Source organism: Geospiza fortis, unplaced genomic scaffold (assembly GCF_000277835.1).
Source record: "Geospiza fortis unplaced genomic scaffold, GeoFor_1.0 scaffold101, whole genome shotgun sequence".
Classification (NCBI taxonomy): domain Eukaryota; kingdom Metazoa; phylum Chordata; class Aves; order Passeriformes; family Thraupidae; genus Geospiza; species Geospiza fortis.
In genome coordinates, this window is record NW_005054388.1 from 1,733,512 (window position 1) to 1,757,805 (window position 24,294).

The following is a 24,294-nucleotide window of genomic DNA, read 5'->3' on the forward strand; positions in this document are numbered from 1 at the left end:
CAGGAAATGGCACTGCTGGGCTGCCTGCCCCAGCACGAAGAAAGAAGGAAGGATACCTTTGTAAAAGCTCCCAGTCCTCCAGTGACTGACTTGGGGCTTTGCACCTTGGAATGGCTCCCAATGGGACAAAGGGGTGGCATGGTGGCAAAAAGAGAATCCTCCTGCTGCAAATGAAAAGACATGGTGCAAAAATCAGTGATATGGTCAATAAGAGAAGTAAAACAAGTGACTGTTAAAAAAGGGCAGCATGCACCATTTGGGCAGGCCAAATTACCTGTGCAAATAGGACATTTCCAAAAATCAGCCAAAACTTGAGTAAAAGGAGTCTAACTTTCTTAATATAACACACAAAGCAGATTTTAGTTGGCAAGTTACGTCTCCAACAGCAGCAACTGTTTCTTACCATGTCATACACAGGTAAAAATATTGACTCGTATTCTCTGATCAATTTTTTGTATAAAAGTATTTCACTTAAAATTCAAATAGGCTGAGGGAGCATCTTATCAATACATACAAACACCTGCTAGGAAGGTGTAATAAAGGTCAAGCCAGACAACACTCCATGCAAGGACAGAGTCAATGGGCACAAACTGAAATACTGGAAATTATAAGGAAAACTTTGTTGTTGTTGATGGTGACCAAACAGAGTAACAAGTTTGTTGGAGAGGCTGGGGACTCTTTATCCTTGAAGATACTCAAAACCCAAATGGACATGTTCCCAAGGAACCTGCTCTGTTTGACCCTGCTTTGAGTAGGAGTGGTTGATCTCCAGAGGTCTCTGCCAACCTCAATCATTTTGTGATTTTATACAAAATCTCTGAGAGAGGAGACAGTGTAAGAAGAAAGTTATGGAGGAGAAAATTCTCCTCAGAGGAGTTCATGCTCTCCTCTAACTGGAACGATGCAGGGGCACACAACCCTTACAGACAGAACTCACCACTTGGCAGAAACAACAAACATTGAATAAAAAAACATTTTGTCATCCGCACCTGGCACTTCTGGGTCTGAGGTCAGCAGAGAGGTCAAGTGCATTTAAGGGAGTTTGTTATAGTGCAATTGCTCTCTTTTACAATCAGTGTGAACCCCCAAGCCATGGTTTTACAATCACTTGGCCCATCTTGGGATGGATCATGAGCAGAAATCAGACCCTGCAACTCCTGGCATCCTCCTGGTACTGACACATGTGGCTGCAAACATCAGTTTTCCACAGGTTGGCTGTCTGCTCTGGGTCACCACACAGCTGCACAACTGCTGGCTAATGGGAGGTGTGAGGACAAGGCTAGAGGCACAACCTGTCCTCTCCACTGCAGCTGCATTTGAGACTGGCTGCAGAAACACAGCCTGAAGTCATTAAAACCTAGACAGAAAACTAGCACACAGTGAAGAGATGAGAAGCTTTGAGTTATGCACAACCTGTATAATATCCCACTGAACTATCAGCCACACTCTTCTCTTTAAAGAAACCCTAAAACTACAGCTTTTCTACCAACCAGAAGACATAAATCAAATAACATTTCTGTTTACAAAAGTATGACTTCTGTGGGTTTTTAAAAATATCTTCAGTATTTAACATTGCTCTGGAAATACAGAATTCAGCTGTTACTAAAGATGTGTGCCTACTCTGACTCATTGAAAACTTTTCAGAAAAAACTGTCCCAAATCAGTGAAAAATAAAGAAAAATGAACTATTTTCACATAGTTAAGTGAAATGCATCTGAGCACACAGGTTTTTAAAATCTGACTGCCAGCTGACACACTGAAAATGCCACTCCAAACGAACTGGCTCAGACCAGTCTGCTACACCTTTCCCCAGCAGACACAGGAAACACCTCAGCTCCAAATGTGAAGTGATTTGCTCTCTGCAGGCTGACTGGCAAGCCTTCTCCTCTATTAAAGCATCTCCTGCTTTAATACTGAGGCTTGGAGACAGGGAGTGCTCCTGTTTCCAGAGCACACCCACCAGCTGCTTTCAGAGCCTGGCTGACGCCACTTCCCTGCCAGAAATATCATCCCCAGCACAAGATGAGGGGAAGATTTTATGTGAGACAGTTCAGCTCTGTACCTTTTGGGCTTTGCAGATCAGAAGCACGAACTGTATTTATTGCTGTTTGTTTACACATCCAAATGTTACTCCACTGTTTACACAAACATTTTTCTAAATCCAGACAGTTGTGAAACCACTACATGAGTTATTTTCAGGCTGCCTGGAACAGCTGCTGTACAAAAATAATGAACAGAGTAAATGTTTTGAGGTAGGCATCTCTGGTTTAATCATGCTCTGTGACTAACAAAGTGAAGAAGATCAAAGGCAGCTACAGAAGAGCTTTTTTTGAAAGATAAAACGTTTGGGGAACTATGCCCTCCATGGATCTCCTTGCAGAGAAACAGAAGTGCCTTTAACAGATATGGAGGCACGCCTAGTTAGAGCTGCATGAAGTGTCACTACCATCTTGTATAACCACCAGGTTCTCCTCTGGCTCCATCTGTTACACAGTAACCCTTCACTGGAAATGACAATGCAAGAACTTGCTGGAAGTGCAGAATTTCTAATGCTATAAGGTGCCATTTAATAGAAAGCTGGACTTTAAAAGGGAAGTACAGAGCTAATGAGAACATTACCTTGACAGCTGAGGTGCCAAAGCTGCTGCCATGGGTCTTTGCCACAGGAGATGCAGTTCCATGAGAGGCCTGACAGACACTGCTCAGTTTGCTGGTCGGGCTCCCTGAGAGCAGGAAACAAAGCAGATGCTGGGTGAGGGCTGGGAGCAGGGCCCCTGCACACATGAAACCTCCTCTAACAAGGAACAGGGCACTTCATTTCATCTGCATTCTGCATCAGGTACACCAGCAGGAACCACCATGGGCACAAAACAGATCCAGCACCCAATTTCCACCTGCAGGAAGCAGGCCCAGAGAAGGTGCTCTCCACCCACTGCTGTGTGTGCTGCAAGCAGGTGGTCAGGAACCTCCCTGCCTGGCTGAGGCTATCAACTACAGGTGCAACTATGAAGTCAGGACAGGTACAAAGTCCTCTACTGCCCAGAAGCTTCCTGAACCCACACTAGCCTTGGACACTGGCATGGAGGAAGGCTTGGAGAGGAAAGGAAAAGAAAGGCCACAAAAGGAGTGAGCCAAAGTGAGGAGTAACAAGAGCAGAGGACAGAGTGAGAAAGGTAAAGGAAGAAACAGAAAGAAGGGGTGAAGGCATAGAGTCACCTGTGGCAGATGCTCTTGCAAAATCATCAGACTGACACATGTGCCACAGCACTCCCCTGGCCCCAGGATGGATGGGGATCCAGTGGTAAACTCACCCTGCATTACCAGAGTGTGCACAAGACTGCCCCTCAGCAGCCTGGGACTGCTGCTCTTGGGCTGCTTTGGCAGTTTTGTTTGTTCAAGAGACACCAAAGCCACGGATTACACACATGAAAGCAAAAACCAGTGTCTCATACAGCTGTACTACAACCCACCCTTGAGTTTAGAAGTAAATGAGCAGCCATTTCTGAGAGTAAGGGCTTTGGGAAGGCTGGCTTTCACAGAGCATGAAGATGTCACCCCTTTGTTAAACACAATCTGCAGCCTTATCAAAAGTGCCCCAGTGACTTTTTCTGTAATACACATCATGCTCAGTCCAGCCTGGCTGCTGCTGCCAAACAGTTCCACAGAGCCTGCTGCAGCCTCACCCAGGGTCTGCTGATGAGGATGTCACAACAAAGTTGTCTGGGGAGGGGAGGGCATCAACCTTCTGCTCTGCCACTGATGTGCTCTGACTGGTGCAGGATACAGGGGAGGCACAGCAGGGCAGGGAGGGAGAGGCAGCAAGCAATGTCTGCCAGGCCCCTCTGCACACCTGCACTGTGGTGGGAAACTGCAGCTTTAACAGTAACTGCACTAACACTTGGACATCCCAACATTCTGCTGCACCTGCACGTCCCATCCTCCAGGTACACACCTCTATTAGAACCCAAAGGTTACCCAAACCATGATAAAACACTTAGGCAGAGGAGACAGTCAGGCTGGAGGTGAAGAAATAGAAAATAAGAGGCAGAAATCCCCCAACCAACCAAAAAACCCCAATTAATCAAACCCTATTGGTGAAACTGCATCAGTGTTAACAAGAAAGCCCAAAACATACTTAAAAAAATTCATATATAGCTACACTATCCCTACCAATGAACCTACCAATTCCCTCTGTGATGAAGTTAAAATGAACATGACAGCTGTGTTCCCTCAGATAAAGGGAAGAAGCATCAGTAAAAAGAAGTTTTGTGTTTTCCAACCATGCCCAGTAAATGGTTTGTGTTCCATGGATGATGCACTCCCTCACTTGGCCCTGGGCATCCTGCTGAGATGCTGGGAAGCACACACCTACATAAACAAGTGTGCTCTGAAATAGACAGCAGTGCTTGGGCATTTATCACAACAAATAAATGACTTCTGAGGGACCTTTCCTGCACCCCACACAAACACTACTGACTCCTCTAACCATCTCCTGTGTCCTGCAGTTCAGCCCTCCCTGTGACCCCAGGCTTTTTTCACCACTGAGGGAATCCAGTCAAGAGGAATCCAAACCAGCTGGATTGGACCAGGCAGAAGCTGAGAGCAGTAACAAAATCCAGCATGGCTGTTCTCCTGGTAACCAGGATTTCACGGCATCCACTGTGCCCCACACTGTGACCTAAGACTGCTCTGCCAGTCCCTGTGACCTCTCCAAGCTCTTTGCCACAGCCACACCAGCACTGTCACCCAACCCCCTGTGCACTCTTTGTGTCTAAAGCTGTGCACCACGGTCTACATCACTCTCCCCTTCCCCTGTCACCTGAAAAGAACAAGCTCTCTTTGAGGAGGTGTCTGTGAGTTGAGTTTGGCTTCACACTGCGCTGTTTCCTACAGGAAGCAATGCTCAAGTCTGAGATCCCCTCAGCCACACACACAAACCAACACCTTCCCTTTCTCTGCTGAGCACTTTCCACCTCCACGAGCTCAAACACTGCAGTTGTACTGATCATTCTGAAGGGAGAACAAACCTGAACAGGTGAGACTAAGCCACTGCCTTCTGTGGTCACACTACACACCTGTGCTTGTGGCTGCTGCTCCAACTTGTCCAGGCTTGTCCACAATAAGATAGGGGTTATTGAGGACTGAGCTGGCAGAGCCTTGCTTCATGTGCACCGGAGTGGACGTTGGGGTACGAGGTAGCGGAGATGGACTAGGGGTCGATATTGGAGAACCTTAAGAAAAAAAGTCCAATGCTTCTAGCTTGTAAATGTTGTCAGAACACAGAAACATGGCAATTGTAGTACTTTGGAAAATGGATTAGAAAAGGAGAGGTTTTTTGAGGATGTATTTCTCAGCCTGAGTGAGGTCACAGGACTTGGAGAAGGAAAGAGCAGACGGAAAGAAAGGAGAAGGCACATAAAGCACTATGGCTCATGGCTACCCTGGACAGGCTCTGCCTATCAGGACCAGCAGGGCTCAAAGGGAACCTGACACACCATCTGGTCCACCCCTGAATCCTGAGGGATATTACCTACATCATTCTCACTGCCAAGACAGTGCACCCAAGGAGATGGAGAAAGAGAGCTGAGCTGTCTTGCCGTTGTGCAGCCCCAGGTACAGGCACTGAAGAGTGGGAACCAAGGGGTTCCCCTAAAAAGGCTGGGTGGAACAGCCCCAGGCAGCAGGAACACCCAGGTCCCTCACTGCCCTGGTCCCTTCACTGCTCTCACTACAGCAGGAACCCTGGAAATCAATCTGTAAAATGGGCAGCTTCTGGGTAACATGGCCAGGACAGAGAGAAACTAGAGAAGAAAAAAGCTGCATGAAGAGGTAAACAAGAAATTCAGAGAAAAGGACTGGAAAGGAAGTGATCAGAGAAAAGAGATAGCAGCAAACACCAAGCTTCCCCTGTCTTTTAATCTACCTTCTTGGCAGTTATTGACAGTTAAAACAGAACATAAATGGTCATCAAATAAAATCCTTGTGTCTTATAAACTGCTTTGAAATCTCAAAGGGGAAACCCTTCTCAGCAGACAGCAGAACTTTAGAAAAATGTTTAGCAGGGAAACATTCAAATAGCAAAGACCAACAAAGAATAGTTCAAGGACTTTAGAAAAGATAGGATGGCCCCCTAATTCCTGCTTTCTAGCAAGCTTTGGGAAAAGATCAAGAGAAGAGCTTATAAAGAAAGAATAAAGCACTTGGCATAGGTTCAAGTGTAAATCAACCCGAGTAAAGTTTTAAGATGTCAAGGAACAATACTGACATTTAATTAAAAAAAAAACCCAAACCAAACCAAAACAACAAATCAGACACACTTTAAGAAAATTATTTGGGAGCAGATCACCAGAAATCACATGTACTGATGGCTGGTGCTTCATCCTCTCTACCCTGAACACCAGAAAATGAAGAGCTGCAACAGGTCACCTTGCAGCTTCCCAGCACATGCCACGGTGAGCTGTACATGAACACTTTCTGATGTAAAACATCACCCAGTGTCTGGCATCACACCCAGGCAGGGAAGGGACCACAGGTGAAATGAGCAAAGCAGCACTTTGGCTGTGTTTGGGTCAGAAGCTGTCACACTGCAGCTGCAGCCAGCTGGCAATTTAATCCAACACAAGGTGGACTTTTGGAAGACAAAGACCAAAGCTGCTCCATCTGATGCAGTATGGCAAGCACAAGAGGGTCTATTTGAGTCTACAAGGTTAAAACTAATTATTTGCCCAGTAATCAAGGAAAAAATTCTTCTTCATCTATCCCAGCTGTATGAAAGCAATGGGGAGAAGAATGGACTCTTCCCACATACAAAATATTCCACGTGGAAGATCTGTTTTTGCCTGGGCCCTTCTGTGGGTAGCAGTCCATTTCAAGACTATTTATTTCATACTTAAAAGCATTCAAGAATAGGGAGAGAACAGCTCTCATCTGGCTTTTCATCTCCTGTGAACCATTTCACACTTGTGGTTTTTTTCATTGAACATTAAGAAGTATGCTTAGCTCCTTCTTCTAGAGTTTCCTACTGTCTGATGCTCAAAGACTGGCAGAAAACCAAGGGAAGGACACAGAACAAGTCCAACTGGTTCACTCTCTCGCTTTCCAGGGGGAGGCACTGGGTAAGTAAACTAACATTCACCTGATACAATCTTGCAACTCATGGTGATAGGCTGGAAGGATTTTCCTGGTGACTCTGCAGGGCTTGGACTCTGACCTTGAGGCACTATTTTACAGCTAGCTGCAATGGGTTGAAAGGCTGAATTTCCATGAGAGCCAAAGGCAACTTTCTGTGTGGCTAACTTGGTGGGAGTCCGTTCTATGGCGGATGGCAGGGAGTAAAACGCGGCATGTCTTTCGGTTTCAGCACTCCCAGAGAATCCTGATCAAAACAGGGAAAAGAACAGAAATACTGCTTAGGCTGACACATCTGATTCCTCACTGTGCTCCTCTATACAAGCACAACTCAGCTATGACAAACATGTTCTTGAAGGAAGGAAAAAGCAGCTGGTGGGAAGTGCTGAACAGGGAGAGAGTGAGGGAGGGGATGCTCCTGCACAGGACCTGCTGGACAAGAAGAATAAAATGATGCCATGCACAGCCTGCCCAGCTGTGGCAGGGGAACAGCCACTTCTTACACATTTCCTTGGAATGCCCCTCCACTGCCCAAAAGCTGCTGCTAGTCCCAAGTGTCCTTGGTCAGGGCTCCACAGGACCAAGGCTGGATCTCATTTGCAGAGAATCTCGCAGTGCATTTTTTGGAGTAAGAGCTCAAGGAGACCAGAGACTGCCTTTCGAGCTGGGCTATGGAATCCACTTTATTTGGTGTTCAAGGAGATCAATTAACCTGGAGCTGCTGGGAGAAGCCACTGCCTGTCAGTGTAAAAACGAGGTAGGCTTACCTCCTTCCTGTTGGCTGAAGCACTGCTCATCTAAAGATGCTACAAATCTTCCTGTTTGAATAAAAAACCTGTGTGTTTAAAATGTGGTTGTGTTTGTCCTTTCTTGGCCACAAGAAAAGACCACATTTAAACAGCAGACATCCTTCTTGCTGAGCCTGAACACCACCAGTGGCACCACAAAGCCTATCAGGAAGTACAACCATGCATGGCACCAGCTCACAGCCACTCCTTCAACACAGGAATGTGGGAATAGATCAAGAAAAGCATCAGCCCATGCAGCATCTGACACTATTTTGAAATGTAGATATAAATATATACCTTCTGGCTGTGTCCAGAAGGTTTCTCACACCAGAGTGTAACACACACCCCTGTATCTCAGCCCAGTTGACCAAGTGTTCAGAAAGCAAAGCCAAATGCCACCAGGGGCACAGCTCTTCCTATTTGACACAAACTACAAATCCTACAATGTGGCCACAGGGTCAGCACTGCCTGTTCCAGGCAATCCACGTGGTCCTAAGGCCTCAGGTGCTGCCCCTCTGTAAAGGATCCTGGCTTTCCTGATCTCTCATGGGAAGCGGAGAATAAGACCCTGATGTGCAGAGATGCCACTGTCCCTCAGAAAACACACACAACTTTTCAGTCTCCATTCTCCACAGTACAGGAGTTACAGATACCTAGGGATTTTTGCTCCCTCACAGTCAGCTCATGTTAGGCACTAACATATGTAACTAAACACACCACTAGACCAATTCCTTAAATGTATACACAGTCCCCTAAACATTCAGAAACCTAAAATCCCCTCTGAAAATAGTCTGCCAAATGCTATTCAACCACCTTTTTTCCAACTGCATCTGCTCTTCCTTATTCACTATGTTTTAGCAAAACAGAGCCTGTTCAACAAACTTCAGATTAAAAAACCCAAACAAAGCCAAACCAAAGTCCAAAACCAAATAATCTATAACCATTTCTGAACCACATTTCAGAGCACATTAAGGAACATATGATCTGGGGTGAGCAACAAGCAGGCAGCACAGGCAACCTTTAAGGCATAAGAGCAATTAGGAGGAGGTATCCAGCAGAGCCAAAGTTTCAAGAGCTTGCATTTCACTGACACCCACTTGCTTTACCTTTGTCCACAGAAGCATCTGGGCTGGAGTCCCTCAACTGTTTAATAGGTGAAGAAGCTTTGACTGGTGCTGGGATACTCAGTGGCAGTGATAAAGATGTAGGAACATCAGACAGGTCAGACTCTGAAGACTGGGAGAAGAGATACTCCTCACCAAGGGAATGCCTGTGCAGCTCCACATCCACTACCTTCCAAAAACAGGAGACACAACTAGTATTAGTATTAGACACAATTAGTACTTGGTAGCTTGGCAAAGATATAAAACCCAAAACCAAATGTGCTTTTCTATTTTAATGCCTAAAAACCTCTCCCTTTGTTTCCCCCAACTCTACATAACATTTCCATTCATTTCAGGGACAGTTCCCAAAGGTCCAGCAGTACCTGAGCTAGGACAAAAATCTTGCAACATTGAACCCCCACAGTAAAGCAGCACATCTTGGTCCTTGGGGAAATCTGAACTGTAAACACTGGAAGGATTCTGGAGCCCAGCTCTGAGCAGCCCACTAAAGGAAGGACTGCACACCCCTGCAGGGACAGGCACCAAACTGAAGCCTGCCTTTTCTGGTAAGGCCTTGAGAAACACACCACATGATCTACTCTTCAGAAGTGTTCTTTAATAACAGTAGACATTTCACATTAATGTTTTCTCCACAAACTGAAATGCTGAAGTAATGCAATTTAACCATAAAAATTTCCATTCACTACAGTACAAGGGGAAAACAATATCAAGAAAACTTTAGAAATTTAGCAAACTATGGGTTATTAATTTATTTATTTCAAGAGTTCATTTTCCATTACAGTTCTAAATCTTGACAGACACAGAAACTTAGAAGTACTTAATACACTGCAAAATCTCAACAGAATAGTTGGGTGATCCCTTGAACTTAAATTCTTTATGTGTAAGCTCTGCAGCAGATCAGAATGCAAATCAGAACATTTTGTACCAAAAGCTTCACAAAGCAATAAAATTTAAAGCCCCAGTACAAGCCAAGTTCTTTCTGAAGGAAGAGCTGGAAACAGCTCCCCTGAACCAAGGAGAAATGACTGCTGTCATGAATAGTGACAAGGTGTCATAATCCTTTCATTCAGCAAGAGAGCAAAATCTACACTCTAGAAATTGTGAAATCAAATGGGTCTGACTCTGTGCTTAGTCCCATGCATCTCTTTAAACATCTTTAAGGGAATCAAATCCATCCCACAACCCCCTGACTCACCGTTTCTGCACCAAGTGTCTGCAGGCCTGTGTAGGTCCTGTCCAGCTGGAAAACACAATGCAATATATTAGTCAGGGTAAAGCATTATATTAGCTAGAATTTATAATACAAATTGTTTGAAAAGAAGTCTCAAACTATGTGAGTTGAGCAGCACTGCATCCAGTATTTTGGGGCCATAAGGTCAGAAATCTGTGTGCTCTGGTAAATGCCCTCCCTCTCTCCTGCAAAAAATTCAGCCATGACCCAAGGCCCACATTAAAAGGGAAAGGAGCAAAAAAGTTGAAGGAAATGAGATTGTTGTGGGAATATTTCCATCTAAGGGGAGTCCATCCTCAAGCAGTGTCCTTTTTTATTCCTTATTCTATCAGGAATAAGGAAATATAAGGAAATACTAATAATGAGAAAAACTCTGAGTTTTTAACTGAGCAGCACAAAGGCTGTGTTTACACTATAGTTTTTGATTAAGTAAGTGTTCACACCAAGCCATCAGCTGAAAAAGAGGCACAACATCCCCGAGGCACCTGTTAAAACACTGTAGAAGCAGGTGGGTTTGAGAGGTGTAGGATGTGCCAGGCACAGAGGAGGGCTCAGCTCACTCTGCATCCTCACAGCAGCCACAGTTTTCTTCTGTAGGCTGAGTTTCCCTCACTGTCCATCACAGTGTTCATAACTTCTCCCCAAGTCACATCTCCCCTAATATATTTTACTCACCATCTGCATTAAATGTCCATAAGCTGCAGGGGAATATTTTCAACCTCCTCCACTGGCTATATTTAGGGTTGTAATGAGGGTACCTTATTTAGCAGGAAATTCATCAATGCAGGCAGAGTTCAAATAAAATTAATGCTGCTCAAAGCAAGAGGAGACTAACCCAGCTCAGGCCTTAAGTCCACTAATGCCAGGGACCACTAATTAAAAGGAAAAGGAGCAATGGCCTAGTTTTCCAGGACTGCTGCATACTAGAAATCCCAAGTGCTGCAGGGGTGAATGAGCTGGAAAAGGGAGCTCTCTTCAAAGGGAATAGGGAATCCCAGCCCTCCCTGCCCTCTCTAACAACAAAGATAATCATTAGCTGATGCATGCCTGTCCTGAAGGAACAGAACAGACATGGCAGCCACTTTCCAGCAGAAAGACAGACCTGAAGCACCCTGTTAGGTTAAAGCCAGTGAGAACATGATAAAATCTCAAATTTTAGGGAAAAACCAGGTAAGCACTGCTGCTCTGAGCACATTCAGCTCCAGCTGCTGCAAGGCTGGGCTCCCTCCTACTGCATCAGCTCCATACAGCCAAGGTAAGAGGCTTTCCTGGATCTGTTTTAATTCTCCAGCTCAACTATTCATGAGAAAATAACCACCAGGACACTCCTAACACAGAGAGGCAAAAGCACATACACAAGCACAGCCTCTTCCAGATTATGCATGAGAGCTCATTTAAACACCTTTCTCTACAGTATTTTGTTCAAATACCTTCAAATTGTGTATGATATCAATCCTTTTGTTCTGGCTATCCTTGAAGTGTATCTGCACTCTCACTGGGAATTCTCCCCAGCCTCTCCTGGTCAGGTGAAACGGAGGTTCTCTGCAAACAAATGGTCATTACATTTTGATGCAGAAGTGGTACAGCTCCCACCTCTCTCCTTTTCAGAAAGCCAAAGACTGTTTTCCTAGCTGACAACTGAAGCTATCATCAGGTCTGCTATTCACCACAGAGAGAGTGTAATCATAGCAATGAGAATTTTATGGCTTTGGACGGCTGAAAACACACTTTGACTTTACACAAGGGGACAGGGAAGAAAATGGTAAAGCACTGTTGGATGAGGCATGTGGGAAACAAGTCTGGTATTTTTAAAAAGAAGACAAAAAAAGGGCTGTGCTATGTCAAATGAAAAGCACTTGGTTAAGAAAAACACAAGTCAGCTCACTGCAAGGTGAGCTTCCAATGCAGCATTTTGCAATCACTGCCTGCTGCTCCCTATCTAGTAGCAAAAAGGCACAGGTTTCACATAACACCAAGAGAACAATATAGGGACAACAAGGAAAAGTTAATCACTGTCATTCTCCAAGCTGAAAAAGAAGTATCTGTAACATTTGCTTCTACTCAGCATTTCAGCTTGTTATTGTAAAGGCAAATATACTTTTTTCACCAGAAAAAAAAAAGGCAAGAGGTTTAAGGGTGACTTTTAATCCAGAACATTAATGCTCACTACAATGAATGGGACTGCAACACCAGGAATCTATTAACCAGATGGGATTGAAACAGAAGATAACCAGCACTGACAACTGAGAAAGGCACGAAAAGCCAGTAATCAAATGTAATTTGATATGTTACAGAAGAAATACAAGAGTTTGCTTTTGTCCTGCTCAGGGTTGTCTTCCCAGAAACACTACTGAGCTGTACCAACACCTATTAGCTCAGGAAAGTCTTCCTGGAGCTGCCTTTCAGTAGTTGAATTTTGCCAGAATTAAGTTGCCATTCTGTAGCTAAGCAGCCCTTCCCAACTCCTCCCTCCAGGAGGCAGCTGAACATCCTGTGGAGATTAATTTCTTTGGGAAGACACCAGCTATGTCAAAGGCATCCTCCCTCAGGCTTGTCCGAGGAAGAAGGATGAAACACTGACAGGGCACTTCCCAAGAGAGAACTTCCCCCCAGCCAGGGTCACCTGGACACAGGTGTGGGGTAAGGTTTGGGAGAGCATAGGGAAGCTGCCCTGTTCCTGTAGCACTGATGGTAAAGTCCTCAGAGCACAAAGCCAATGCCACTGATCCCATACCACGGAGAAATATTTCGGAGTGGGATATTTATGCTCAAACACACAGGTAGCATTAAAAATATGGGCAAATCAGATTTTGGAGATAGCTCTTTCTTTTCCACACTGAAATAAGAGGGGTGGTAGAAAACACTTTGTTTAGCACCAGAAGCCTAACCTGAGAAGCAGACAGTGTATGTAACACAAACAGGAGAGGCACAACCCACACACCAACAGCAGAAATGCAACACCTGAATGCTTTCTCTCAGAAGGAAATTAAAAAAAACCCTAAGCCAACAAACCTGTTTGGCACATTTGCTACATAATAAACCTCATTTGTTTTCACTACTGTTTTGGAGTAAGCCAAGTTAAGCCAGAGGTTAAATACACACATGGAGTATTAAACCAGGAAAAGAAGTTGTTAATTGGCACTGTAAGCCTGGCAAGCATGAAGACTGGAATAATTCCTTATTACCTCACTTCTACCAGGTCATTAGGTTTGTAACTGGGGTGGAGGAAGAACCAAACTTTCTTGACAAAATGATTTATGCTGGGTTCTCTCCGAGAGCCTCGGACGTACACCATCCACTTATGGGTTGACTGATCATTTTCTTCTCTCTTGTCAGGGGGAATGTACCTGGCAAAGAAATTAAATAACAAATACAAGATAAAAATCCCAAATAGACAAATACTGCAAAAAGTATTTTGGGAAAGATTAGGCAAAAAAAAATTGGGGATGTTAAAAATGCCTGTGGGAACCTTGCCCCCTGTACATTTCTGCTCATTTGTCCTTACTCTGACAGTTCATCCAGGAACAGATACAGGATCCATAATCTACTCTAAATTTCTGACACATTTCCTCTGTTTTAATGCAGAACTGCCATATGACATTCACCCATTTAAACATTTGGCTCTTAATAAAGAAGATCTAATTTTAACACTCTACTACTGTCAAATCCCTTATCCCATCCTATTCTGAGCTATCAGGAAGCAAAACCACACCAGAACACAACATCAACAGCTCTGCTACCATAAATACAAAAAAAAAATTATTCTCAAAAATTTTAAAGCAACTTCAGTCAATACTTAGTTCTGGGTCCAGCCCTTCAAGAAGCAATTCTGACTCTAAGTTTTGTCAGCAAATGTCTGATATATTCTGTGCAAAAGACTGACTTGAGTAGAGCAAGGATGGAGAGTTAAAACCTGGAATTGTCCAGTTTCCCAAAACTAATGTCTTTCTTCACCAATTTCCTTGAAGATGAAAAGTTATACATATTTATCTCTTCTTCTTTTAAATATAAATAAAAACGGCATGAAATTATTTATTTAGACTATTCTGAACTTGTACAATTTTCCTCATTGTGGTTGGTGGTGCACTGTTCTCTTGGGGTTTTTCTTCTGTTTAAGAGACCCCCACATTGTACCCATGGACACACTGAATTAGCCAAGTAATTCAATTAGCCAGCACACTCAATCAGGACAACTTGCTTTTCCAAATTTTCAGGGGAAAACTTCTGACTTCTACTTGATCAAAAAAGGCTGAAAGACTTCCCTTCAGGGAATGAGATCTTAAAACCTCTGCACATATATAAAGTTATAAATAAAATAACTACTAAAACACCAGTTCCTTCCACAAAAAAACCCTTATGCTGAGACCAGAGGAGGGCTGCCTTGGGTACTGTGATTATTCAAGGGTAACAGCTCGTATTGTGACAGCCTAGCAATTTCATTTGTCTCCTAATTGTAACTTTCTATTCAATTTAATCCTGAAATAAAGGAGCATCCCTCAGGCTCTGGATACTAACTTGGAGACGTTGCCAACCACAATCGTTTTCTTCACATAAAGTCGTGAAGTTTCATCATTTGACAGTCCGGCATTTCGTTGTCCTGGTTTTTGAGAGCTTGAAACACCCGAACTGTCCTGAGGGTAGGGGAAGAAAAAAAAGGCAAACAAAAACCCAAACATTCCTCTTAAACATCATTTTGTTTGGTGCTAGAAAAGTAAGGTGTTGTTAAAAAAACAACCAAAATCTGCATAAATGAAAGACCGACAAGGAATCATCCCTAAAAATACTGAAATTGCTCTTTAGGCACATTGAAGCAACTCAGGCATGTAACAATGCCTGGCCAAGAACACACTGCATGGCTGTACTGAGCAGACATGCTGTGACATCCCATGGAGCTGAGCCACAACTTCAGCCTGGGCTTCAAAAGCACTGCCCCTGCACTACCTGAAATAAAACCAGGCATGGCTAGAATGGCATCATGATGGTCACTAACCAGAAACAAAGCTCAATCACCCATGAGTGGGGGCTGAAAATCTAAATCTTTCCATTCCTAGCCTCTGCTGCTCTGAGGGACTCTGGGGTTGCCTCACAGTGAAGAATTGAGGATGGGTTTGAGAGAGGAGAGCAGCCATAACCTGTCAGCACCATCCAGGTGAACCCCCAGCCATACCATAATAAATCCAGCCTCCCTGTAACACAAGCCCAGCTATCAAGCAGTGGCCAAGACTCCCAGTGCAATGATCTGACCACCCACTATGCCAACACCAGTAGAAGTGTTGTTTGCATGGGACTGAGAGGCTTTTCCACAGCCCTGCTGGATGAAGTGTCTGGCTGGAGAGCAGGGACTGCCACCCTCCAGTGACCACAGAGCAGCCCAGAGGATGCACTCTGAGCACTCACCAGGAGAAGCTCAGTGTGGGAAGCACTGGATTCACTGAGGAACCATTCCCCCTCCTCTGCTAAGTCAGGGATGCCTCCAAGAGGAGCAAGGAGTCACAGAAGGCTGGGATGGCTCCTGCTCCTCCACACTCCCTCAGTCTCCTCTGCACTGGTCAAAGACACACCAGTGTGCTATCCCCAAGCAACACAACTGCTCCATCCATCTGTGCCCCAGCACAGAAACAAGCTCTATTGGTCTGGTGGTTTACAACACTGGTGGGTCCACATTCTGTATGGCTCATCTGCCTTCTGCTACAGAGCCAAGGCAGAGTTCCAGCAAACTGCAGCCCTGCTGTCAAGGGTGTCATGCTGCTTAGTGGAGGCAGAATCACTGCTCCTTCTGCCATGTATTAGTGCAAATTATTCAGCTGCAGATGGCAGCCAATTCACTGAGATACACCCACCCCTGGCTGTACTCCTCTGGCAGGCCTGACCACCTAAAGGAACTGAAAGGAAACTGAAGAGTTTCACCGTATTTCACATTTCACCTGCAGACACTGAATGAGCCTCGCCAGTGGAGCTACCTGCAACCAACAGGTGAAGCATTTGTGTGGCTGCACAGAGAGCCACAAAGGGAGGGACTGGATCCAGCTCAAAAATAACCCCCCAAAAAGCATGAAGGAACACTGACGGAACATACTTTTACTTGGGTCAGACTGGTTCACTTAGGGAAATGGTGCTAATGCACAACAGCAAGCAGAACCATCAAGAGGAAAAACAATTCTCTCCTGTATGATCCCAAGTTGTGCACCCAGGCCCTACCAACTCACACTGCCAGGGTGAGCTAATCCAGTGTTACTGCTTGCACTACAGCCTGCTGAGGAGGCCAAAGCCCTCCAGTGGATCCCCTGTTCTGAGCAATGCAGTCCCCATGGGCACCCAGAGGCAGGCAGCAGCACTACTCCTGAAAACACTGCAGGGAATGACGGACATGCTCTCCTCTGCAGGCTCTACCCTCCCAACCTGCCTTCCAGCCATACAGCACAGCCCAAGCCCAGGCTGTGAAGCACCTCCTTCCTCAGAGGCTGTGGCCAAGGCTGGCAGAGCTGTGCTGAGCCCACAGCCCTCCCAGGCCTGCTGAGCTTGCTTTGGGCAGGACTGAGGTAAGAGGAGGTACCCACGTTACAGACACTGCAGGTGGCCTCACAGCAAAGCCAGGCTGAGGGAGTGGGAGCAAGCGGTTGGAGAGGGTAAGAAACACATCTTCAGCAAGGTGGGTGAAAACATGAAGAGCTCCTGGTGCCAGCACCGAGTCCTCAGAGCACACACCTCCAACAACGTGATCACCACTCGAGTTTTACTTTACCCGGCCAGCATTTCTGCTCTGTCTCTGGTCCAGGCTGTTTGTCAGCCGCTCGTCGGCGTCCAAGCTGCCATTGTCCTTGTCCAGGAGAAAGTCATTGTGCTGGGAGAGCGAGTCACTCTCAGAGTGGTTGGCAGAGGGGGTGTCTGAGCCCTGGTTAGCTGGAGACGAAGATCTCGAGGGAGATTCCAAGAACTTCTTGATTGAAGGGTGATTAAGAATAGTTGCATCACACGACCTGGTCCCCTGCAACAAAGAGGTCGAGAAAATCTGGTCACTAGTTTCCCCCAGGAAGATCTGGTCACTAGTTTCCCCCAGGAAGATCTGGTCACTAGTTTCCCCCAGGAAGATCTGGTCACTAGTTTCCCCCAGGAAGATCTGGTCACTAGTTTCCCCCAGGAAGATCTGGTCACTAGTTTCCCCCAGGAAGATCTGGTCACTAGTTTCCCCCAGGAAGATCTGGTCACTAGTTTCCCCCAGGAAGATCTGGTCACTAGTTTCCCCCAGGAAGATCTGGTCACTAGTTTCCCCCAGGAAGATCTGGTCACTAGTTTCCCCCAGGAAGATCTGGTCACTAGTTTCCCCCAGGAAGATCTGGTCACTAGTTTCCCCCAGGAAGATCTGGTCACTAGTTTCCCCCAGGAAGATCTGGTCACTAGTTTCCCCCAGGAAGATCTGGTCACTAGTTTCCCCCAGGAAGATCTGGTCACTAGTTTCCCCCAGGAAGATCTGGTCACTAGTTTCCCCCAGGAAGATCTGGTCACCATTCCCCCAGGAAGATCTGGTCACCATTCCCCCACAGCCCAGATAAAAACAAAGCTGTGCCAGAAGAGAAAAAGTCAATGAATTAAGAAAGAGCAAATATTTAATCAGCTGCCCTGCAGGAAAAACAGATGCTGCAGAAGATAAAAGCTTAGAAGGGTTCTACAGAACCAGTACCCCGAATTGGATCTGTTCCTTCACACCTTTTGATCTCAGAAACACACTGGGTTTTGGAAGGAAGGACTGCAGCCTACTCAACCACCTAAAACATCCCTTTGAAAACAACCTCTTCCTATGCAGCCACCTCCAGTCTCACCCCACACAGGAAGGCCACAGCTGCCCAGCTCCTGCAGGAAAGCAGGACAGGGAAGTGCATCAGGCTCTTCAGCTTTGATACTCACTGGCAGCTTTGTCAACACCTATGAGGCAAGCTACACCCTGTCTGCTCCCAAAGCTCAACAGGGGATAAGTAATGATGTGCTTAGGCATGCTTGCAAACTTTCCTAAAAGAAAGTCAGAGCTAATCTTACATCCTCCTAAACCTGCAAGGGGGAGGACAGGGCAGGCAAGTTTCAAATCTCTCTTGTTTTTTTCATTACCATGACAAAGGCCCTTCTTTTTATCTTGCATTTGCTTTTTACCTCTGAAGTAGAAGGAAAACATCCATCAACTCAAAACAAGTGTCCCCTGGCCACTTCTTGACCCAGGCACCAGAGCTCCCTGTCACCTGGGTGTGAGGATGAACCAAGTGAGCAGGAACCCCTGTGCAGCAGCAGCAGAGCACTGACAGGCTCCCTCCAGCTCCTGCAGCCACAGCTCAGGGAGCCTCCTTCCCTGCCCAAAGCACCTGCATCAGGCAGGCTGGAACAATTCTTCATGGGGTATGTCACAAAGGAAAACAAATCAAGAAATTGACTCGGGATTCATTTGTTGCTTTGTTTGTTTTGTTACTGGTTTTGTTTGTTTTTTTCTCTTTGCAGTTTTATTTTTAACCCACGTTAAGTTCCCTGCTTCAGAATTCTGCCAACATGATTGAGGGGGAGGCAGACAGCAGCATCACTGCAGAGCAGAACTGCCCTCGAGAGGTGGCAGCAAGAGTGGAGTTACAAACATTGTCCCACCTTGGCCTCTGAAGGACCATTCCAGAACTGCCTTTCCAATTGCCCATGACATGCACAAGCAGAGCAATTACCAACTCTCAATTACCAGCTTGGGAGAGTTAAAGTCATTTATCCAAAGGCAGAGACACACACACAGCCTGTCCAAAAAACCCCAAAGCCCAAACCAAACACCTCTCCTTTTGCTTTACCCCTAGTCAAGTAAAATGACCAACATCTTGTCCAATGATTTGTGGGAAAATATAATAAAGCACAATCATGAGGAATCCCAAGCCTCAAAACTCAGTAGCATTGAGTTTGAGAACTGTTTATATTTATGAGAACAGGTCAGGAACCGGCAAATCATCTTCCCAGAAGTTCTGAATTAAACTACAAAGACTCCTATTCTACCAGAAGCAGAAACAAGATAATATTTCACTGCCTGGTCATACACGAGCCACAATTAAAAACAGACAACAAAGAAAATTGAAATCAGCAACAATTTCAAAATAAAGGGAAAACTGATTTACCCTGTGTGCAAATTAGGACTTTTAGAAAAAAATTAAAAATGTAATCAAAGATACACCCATAAGTTCATAAAAACTGTTGGAAAACTTAATAAAGCAAAGAGGCACCAGTAAGTTTTGTGAATACCTCAAAACAATTACAGAATATATTATTTCTGGAAAATGTGAAAACCACCAGGACAAAAAGCAAACACCCTGCATGGCAGAACAGGAAGAACAAGGAACAGCACAGCTCCTGCAGACACATGATGACAATGGACAAAGGCACTTACAAAGATTAGAACTTAGGTCACATTCTTCAGCTGCCTACACAAAAATCAAAGGGGGCAGAGAGCTCTCCAAGCCTCCCAAGGCTACCACAACCTTTTCAAACTCCAATTGCTCAACTCAAGTTCAGAGAGGGAAAAACAAGCTGAACCTTTTGTCTTTACCTCACTCCAAAACCTGTGAAAAGCACAACAGAAAAACCAGGAACAGCACTGAGAGCAAGTGCTTGGAAGAGAAATTCTTATGGGATTGGAGTGAAACCCACGTTTGGAGCACCCATCTAAGGCTTCCAAAAATCACTGGAAATCAGATCAACTTGAATGGAAAAGATGGTTACAAAATGCCTCCATTGGTAATGAACTACATGTCATTTGGGAGTCTGTAGAATCATGAACTCCCTGCAATTAGCAGTCATTAAGAGCAGAGTGCTCAGAAGTGGGGTTTAACTAACAGGGGTTGAGGTTTTTTAATCTTGTGAATTTTTAATCACTCTGTGATATCTCCTTGATTTATCTCCTGCTTTACTGCTGCCATCAGTCTGTTCACCAACCATTAACAGACTGCCTGCCAGGGCAAAGGGAAGATGGTTTCACTGCACTGCCTGAGACTCAACAATCTTGAAATCTTTATTATTTTTCTTTTTTCCTGAAAAGTGCCCAAATGCATCTGTTGCTACTCTCCACTTGAGAAATAGGAAAACATATTCCACACTTTTCACAGCTTTGCAAGGACAAACTGTGCAGTGTCTGAGAAACAAGATGCTCTCAGGGAAAAACAGAGGATGAAAAAGAAAAAGCAGAGTATTTCAGAAACCAGAACCAGGGGCTGCTGAACAACTTCACAACTGCTTCTTGAAGACTCCTCTTTGCCAGGTACCTGAGGCCCAGCAGATGCTGCAAAGGTCTCCTCTCCCAGCGCCACCCACTTGCAGTTTGTATTCCACTGTGTCATTAAATCACACCTTAACACCAAACATCAGCTGAACAGCCACTGAACTCCACACCTTCCTCTGCAAAGACTCCCTGAAGTCTTGTTATTCCCAAAGTAGTTTTTACCTCTCCAGCTTTGAGGAGCCCAGCAGAGGCATAATAGTTAGCCACAATGCAGGCACGCAGCTTGTCCATCATCCTCCTGGCTTCAATCAGGCGCTGCAGAAAGGAAACAGAGCAATGGTCAGCACTGCAGCAATCCCCCACACACCAAGCACCAAGATCTTAGGGATTTATAAGAACAAAACCTTTATACCTGATCTATCACTTCAATTTCATGTTCTTTACTCTTCATTTCGACGGCAAACTGTTCCTTTATAATGGTCTCAATCTTCTGCACAGTAACATCTCGAGCTGTACAAGGCCACACAAGGAAAATAAAGGAGGAAGAATTTACATTTCTATTTCTGAGGCTCCATTTGAAAACAGAAAGATCAGAAATCACTGCAGAAGTGAAGGGATACTAAGTTCAGCACACATACACACACATAAATGGAAGGATCATTTTCCTCCAAAAAAAAGTTATGTCTTAACAAAAGCCACATGTATCTTTAAAAGCCGGCTTATGTGGAGAGCTGTTTTTCCCTTTTTAGGTCTGAGATGGCAAATAACAGAAACTGGGAAGAACAGGGCCAGTTTGTTTACCTGTGCCCCAGTAAAGCTGTAAACAGTAGAAGGAAAACTCCACAGCGCTGGCCCAGCCCAGCTGCTGGAGCGAGCTGGAACACCATGGACACTCTTCTGCTCTCCCTGGCCACATCCAGGAAATTAACACCACCTCACACAGCAGGAAAAAGCAAACTCAGATTTATACAGCCCTGGCACCAAGTGCAGCCTGCTCTAGAGGGCCTACAAGCTGTTTATTACTCACAAAGGAAACACATTAGCAAAAGCTGGTCTCTACCTCTTGCAAAATCCTCTTCCAACACAGCAGACAAAAAAATGCAGTCCTTCAGCAGGCCCTTCAGCAGGAGTTTACTGACCTTGGTGGAAAGTATGTAGTTTAGGATTTCAAACTGTTCAAATACCTTACAGCAAATTAGTGGCTAAGAATGGAATTGGCATATTATCATATTTTTCTAGGACATGTATAAACATAAGAAGAACTATTCTTTTTGCTCTACACTTACTGTAGACTTTAATATCACCCTTCATTTAGGGAACCTCCATTACGCCAAAGGGTTTCAAACAACTTCTGTTTTTAGCAAATTCTAAGTCAGAATGTGGCAAAGCAGGAATTACACTTCTAGAAGAAAGCCTGGAAAAGGTGCTCCAGCCTGTGTCAGTCATGGAGTGACCCCACTATAAAGCAGATCAGTAAAAGAATCTCCCTTGGTTTTCCCCAGAAAAATCTCACATTGTTTCTAAATGAAACAGGAGGCAGCAACACAAAGACTTTGGCCTGAGCTTCAGAGGAAGCATTTGTCCTCCTAAAAAGTAGGTATCTGTTTGAAGAGGTTTCTAGTATCACTGGAGAGAAGGGAAAGAAAAGCAAGTCAAAGCTTTGCTGGCATCTTCCAGATAGCACAGATGATTTTACTGTCTCATCAGGTTCCACAACAGGAGTGAGGCAACTGATGCCTCTATATGCACAGGGGTATCCTAAATAATTTTCCTTCTTTTCACATACATATATACACACAGGCATACATATATATATATATTTGTGTGTGTATGTATATATATACATTTTTAAGGACCAGAAATAGTTCAAGCCTACATTAAAACACAATTATGGTTGAATCTGTATGAGTAAGGCACAATTAAAAACCAGAGGGATATAATTTACCTCCATGAGCACCACGATGAGGAAATTCTCATGTAAGGCTATACCCTTAAAATAAACCTAAACAGATTAAGGCATCAGAGGTATGGTTCAGAAAGGGACAACTGCATCTCCTTCCAAGGCTGATGCCATGCCACAGCAGCACTCTGATGACTCAAGCACTTAAGGATTTGTGGTTATATTACAGAGGCTTTTAAGAACACTTTATATTCATTTTTTCCCAGCTTAGTGTCAACCATAGTACCTCAATAAGATCATGCTAGCAAAATTTGCGTAGTTAAGGAATTCCAGTATTGAAAGCTGGAGATCCTCCATGAAAAGAAGAAAGAAGCCAATTTGGAGGAACCTCCTGAAAGCAAAGCTCACTTTGGCAAGGACAGTTTTCCAAGGCCCTGAGAATCTGGCCTGCTCATCATAAAGACCTTCTGAAAAGTTGCTTCAGAAGCAGATTAAAAACCTGCCTGCAGTCCCTGGGACACACCAGTATGGAGGGTGGTGGCTTCTGGCAGCCAGGCAGGGCAGGCAGCTGGGAGTGGTGACATGGCCAGCCCCAGCACAGCTGCACTGGGCACCCCACATGGCACATAGGAACTGCCCAGCAACACATCCAGCCCAGAGCTCAGCCCCCTCAGACCTGTCCAGGGCACAGCATCCTCCAGAACATCACCCACTAAGCCATCCTCTCTTCCTCTCCAACTGGCAGCTCCAGCTCTATTCCTGGATCTTTTTCAGAGCCCACAGCCAGCCTCAGTTTTCTCACCTCCCTGTTTGTCAGCTCTTCCCATCACGATCCTCTCTCACTAGCTGTGCTATGCCAGAAATCAGTAGCCTACTCCCTGCCCCCGGGGCAAGCAGCTCCACTCTCATTTGCCCAGAGAGACTGCAACCTGTCCCAGGCACTTTGCCAACAGGCTGCTTCCCAAAGCAAGCACATCCTAGCGTGCCAAATGCAAACCTACTCATTCAGCTACCTGCTCCACTACACTTCTTTATCCACCTTTCCTTCAGTCATGCTCCTCTTCCTCCTCTCTTGCCCGCTTCAAAGCCCCTTCTCTCTCCCTAAATTATCTTTTCTACACTTCATCAAACAAGCTTCGTTCTGCTTCTTTCTGCTTCATCTGCCAGCTCTTGCAAACATTTGTCATCTTCCAACAGCCAGTGCATGTACTGCAGGGTTGTGCATCTCTTTTACCCGGCAGGGTCATGGATTTTTTCCTCCTCCCCAAGCTGTACTGTGACCCCTATCCCCCAAAATGTAAACAACCTGCCAATCTTTCCAGAGCAGACTTGAGCCACAGAACAAATACACAGGCTGGAGAACAACTCAGCATGGGAAGATGGACTGTAAATACTTTAGGAAGCAACAAGAACCAAAGTGCTGGGGCCATGGACGGCTTGTGTTTCATCTCCTATCATGCACCAAACGCTGCATCCTCACACGTTACTTCTGGTCCAGACAGCAGGAAGAGATGACTCCACATAAGATACATCTTTATTTGGCTACACAGAGGTATCACTACCTGCCTTGATCAACATCTGTCCGTTGCCCCTACCCCAGCCTTTTCCTGACCAGTTTACAGACAGCATGCACATCCACAGAGTTTCCAATTCCACAGCTCCTACCTGACTGTTCGGCTGCTTTGTGCCGCTTGTTGGGATGTGTGACGGTGATGTCCTCATAATCAGGGTCCTTCTCTGTGATCACTCTCTTGATCCCAGACATGTTCTCTACTCCACTAGCAGGAAAAATAAAAACCAGAGTGACCATGAGGGCTGGCTTCAACCTCTCACCATGTGGAGGCCTGTGGTGCACCTCCGAAGAGAGAAGGAGCACTGCTCTGGTGGGGTACTGATCA

The 24,294-nt window shown here is 45.2% G+C and overlaps 1 protein-coding gene across 4 annotated transcripts in view; it reads right to left on the minus strand.

Annotated features, from left to right (window-relative positions):
• Window positions 1-24,294, minus strand: part of YEATS2 (YEATS domain containing 2) — a 48,801-nt gene extending 24,507 nt beyond the window's left edge. For 3 of the 4 annotated variants that reach the window (XM_031060691.1, XM_005425518.2, XM_031060693.1), the window contains exons 1-13: window positions 24,062-24,292; window positions 20,909-21,006; window positions 20,719-20,811; window positions 17,014-17,256; window positions 14,787-14,902; window positions 13,457-13,618; window positions 11,702-11,813; window positions 10,236-10,280; window positions 9,023-9,209; window positions 7,136-7,375; window positions 5,076-5,231; window positions 2,620-2,723; window positions 57-164 (exon numbers count right to left, since the gene is read on the minus strand). In XM_031060691.1, the coding sequence (XP_030916551.1) occupies window positions 57-164; window positions 2,620-2,723; window positions 5,076-5,231; window positions 7,136-7,375; window positions 9,023-9,209; window positions 10,236-10,280; window positions 11,702-11,813; window positions 13,457-13,618; window positions 14,787-14,902; window positions 17,014-17,256; window positions 20,719-20,811; window positions 20,909-21,006; window positions 24,062-24,206 (1,809 nt within the window). In that variant the 5' untranslated portion in view covers window positions 24,207-24,292. Of the gene's footprint in view, window positions 1-56; window positions 165-2,619; window positions 2,724-5,075; window positions 5,232-7,135; window positions 7,376-9,022; window positions 9,210-10,235; window positions 10,281-11,701; window positions 11,814-13,456; window positions 13,619-14,786; window positions 14,903-17,013; window positions 17,257-20,718; window positions 20,812-20,908; window positions 21,007-24,061 lie in introns of all 4 variants that reach the window. The other variant, XM_031060692.1, reaches the window with a different exon arrangement.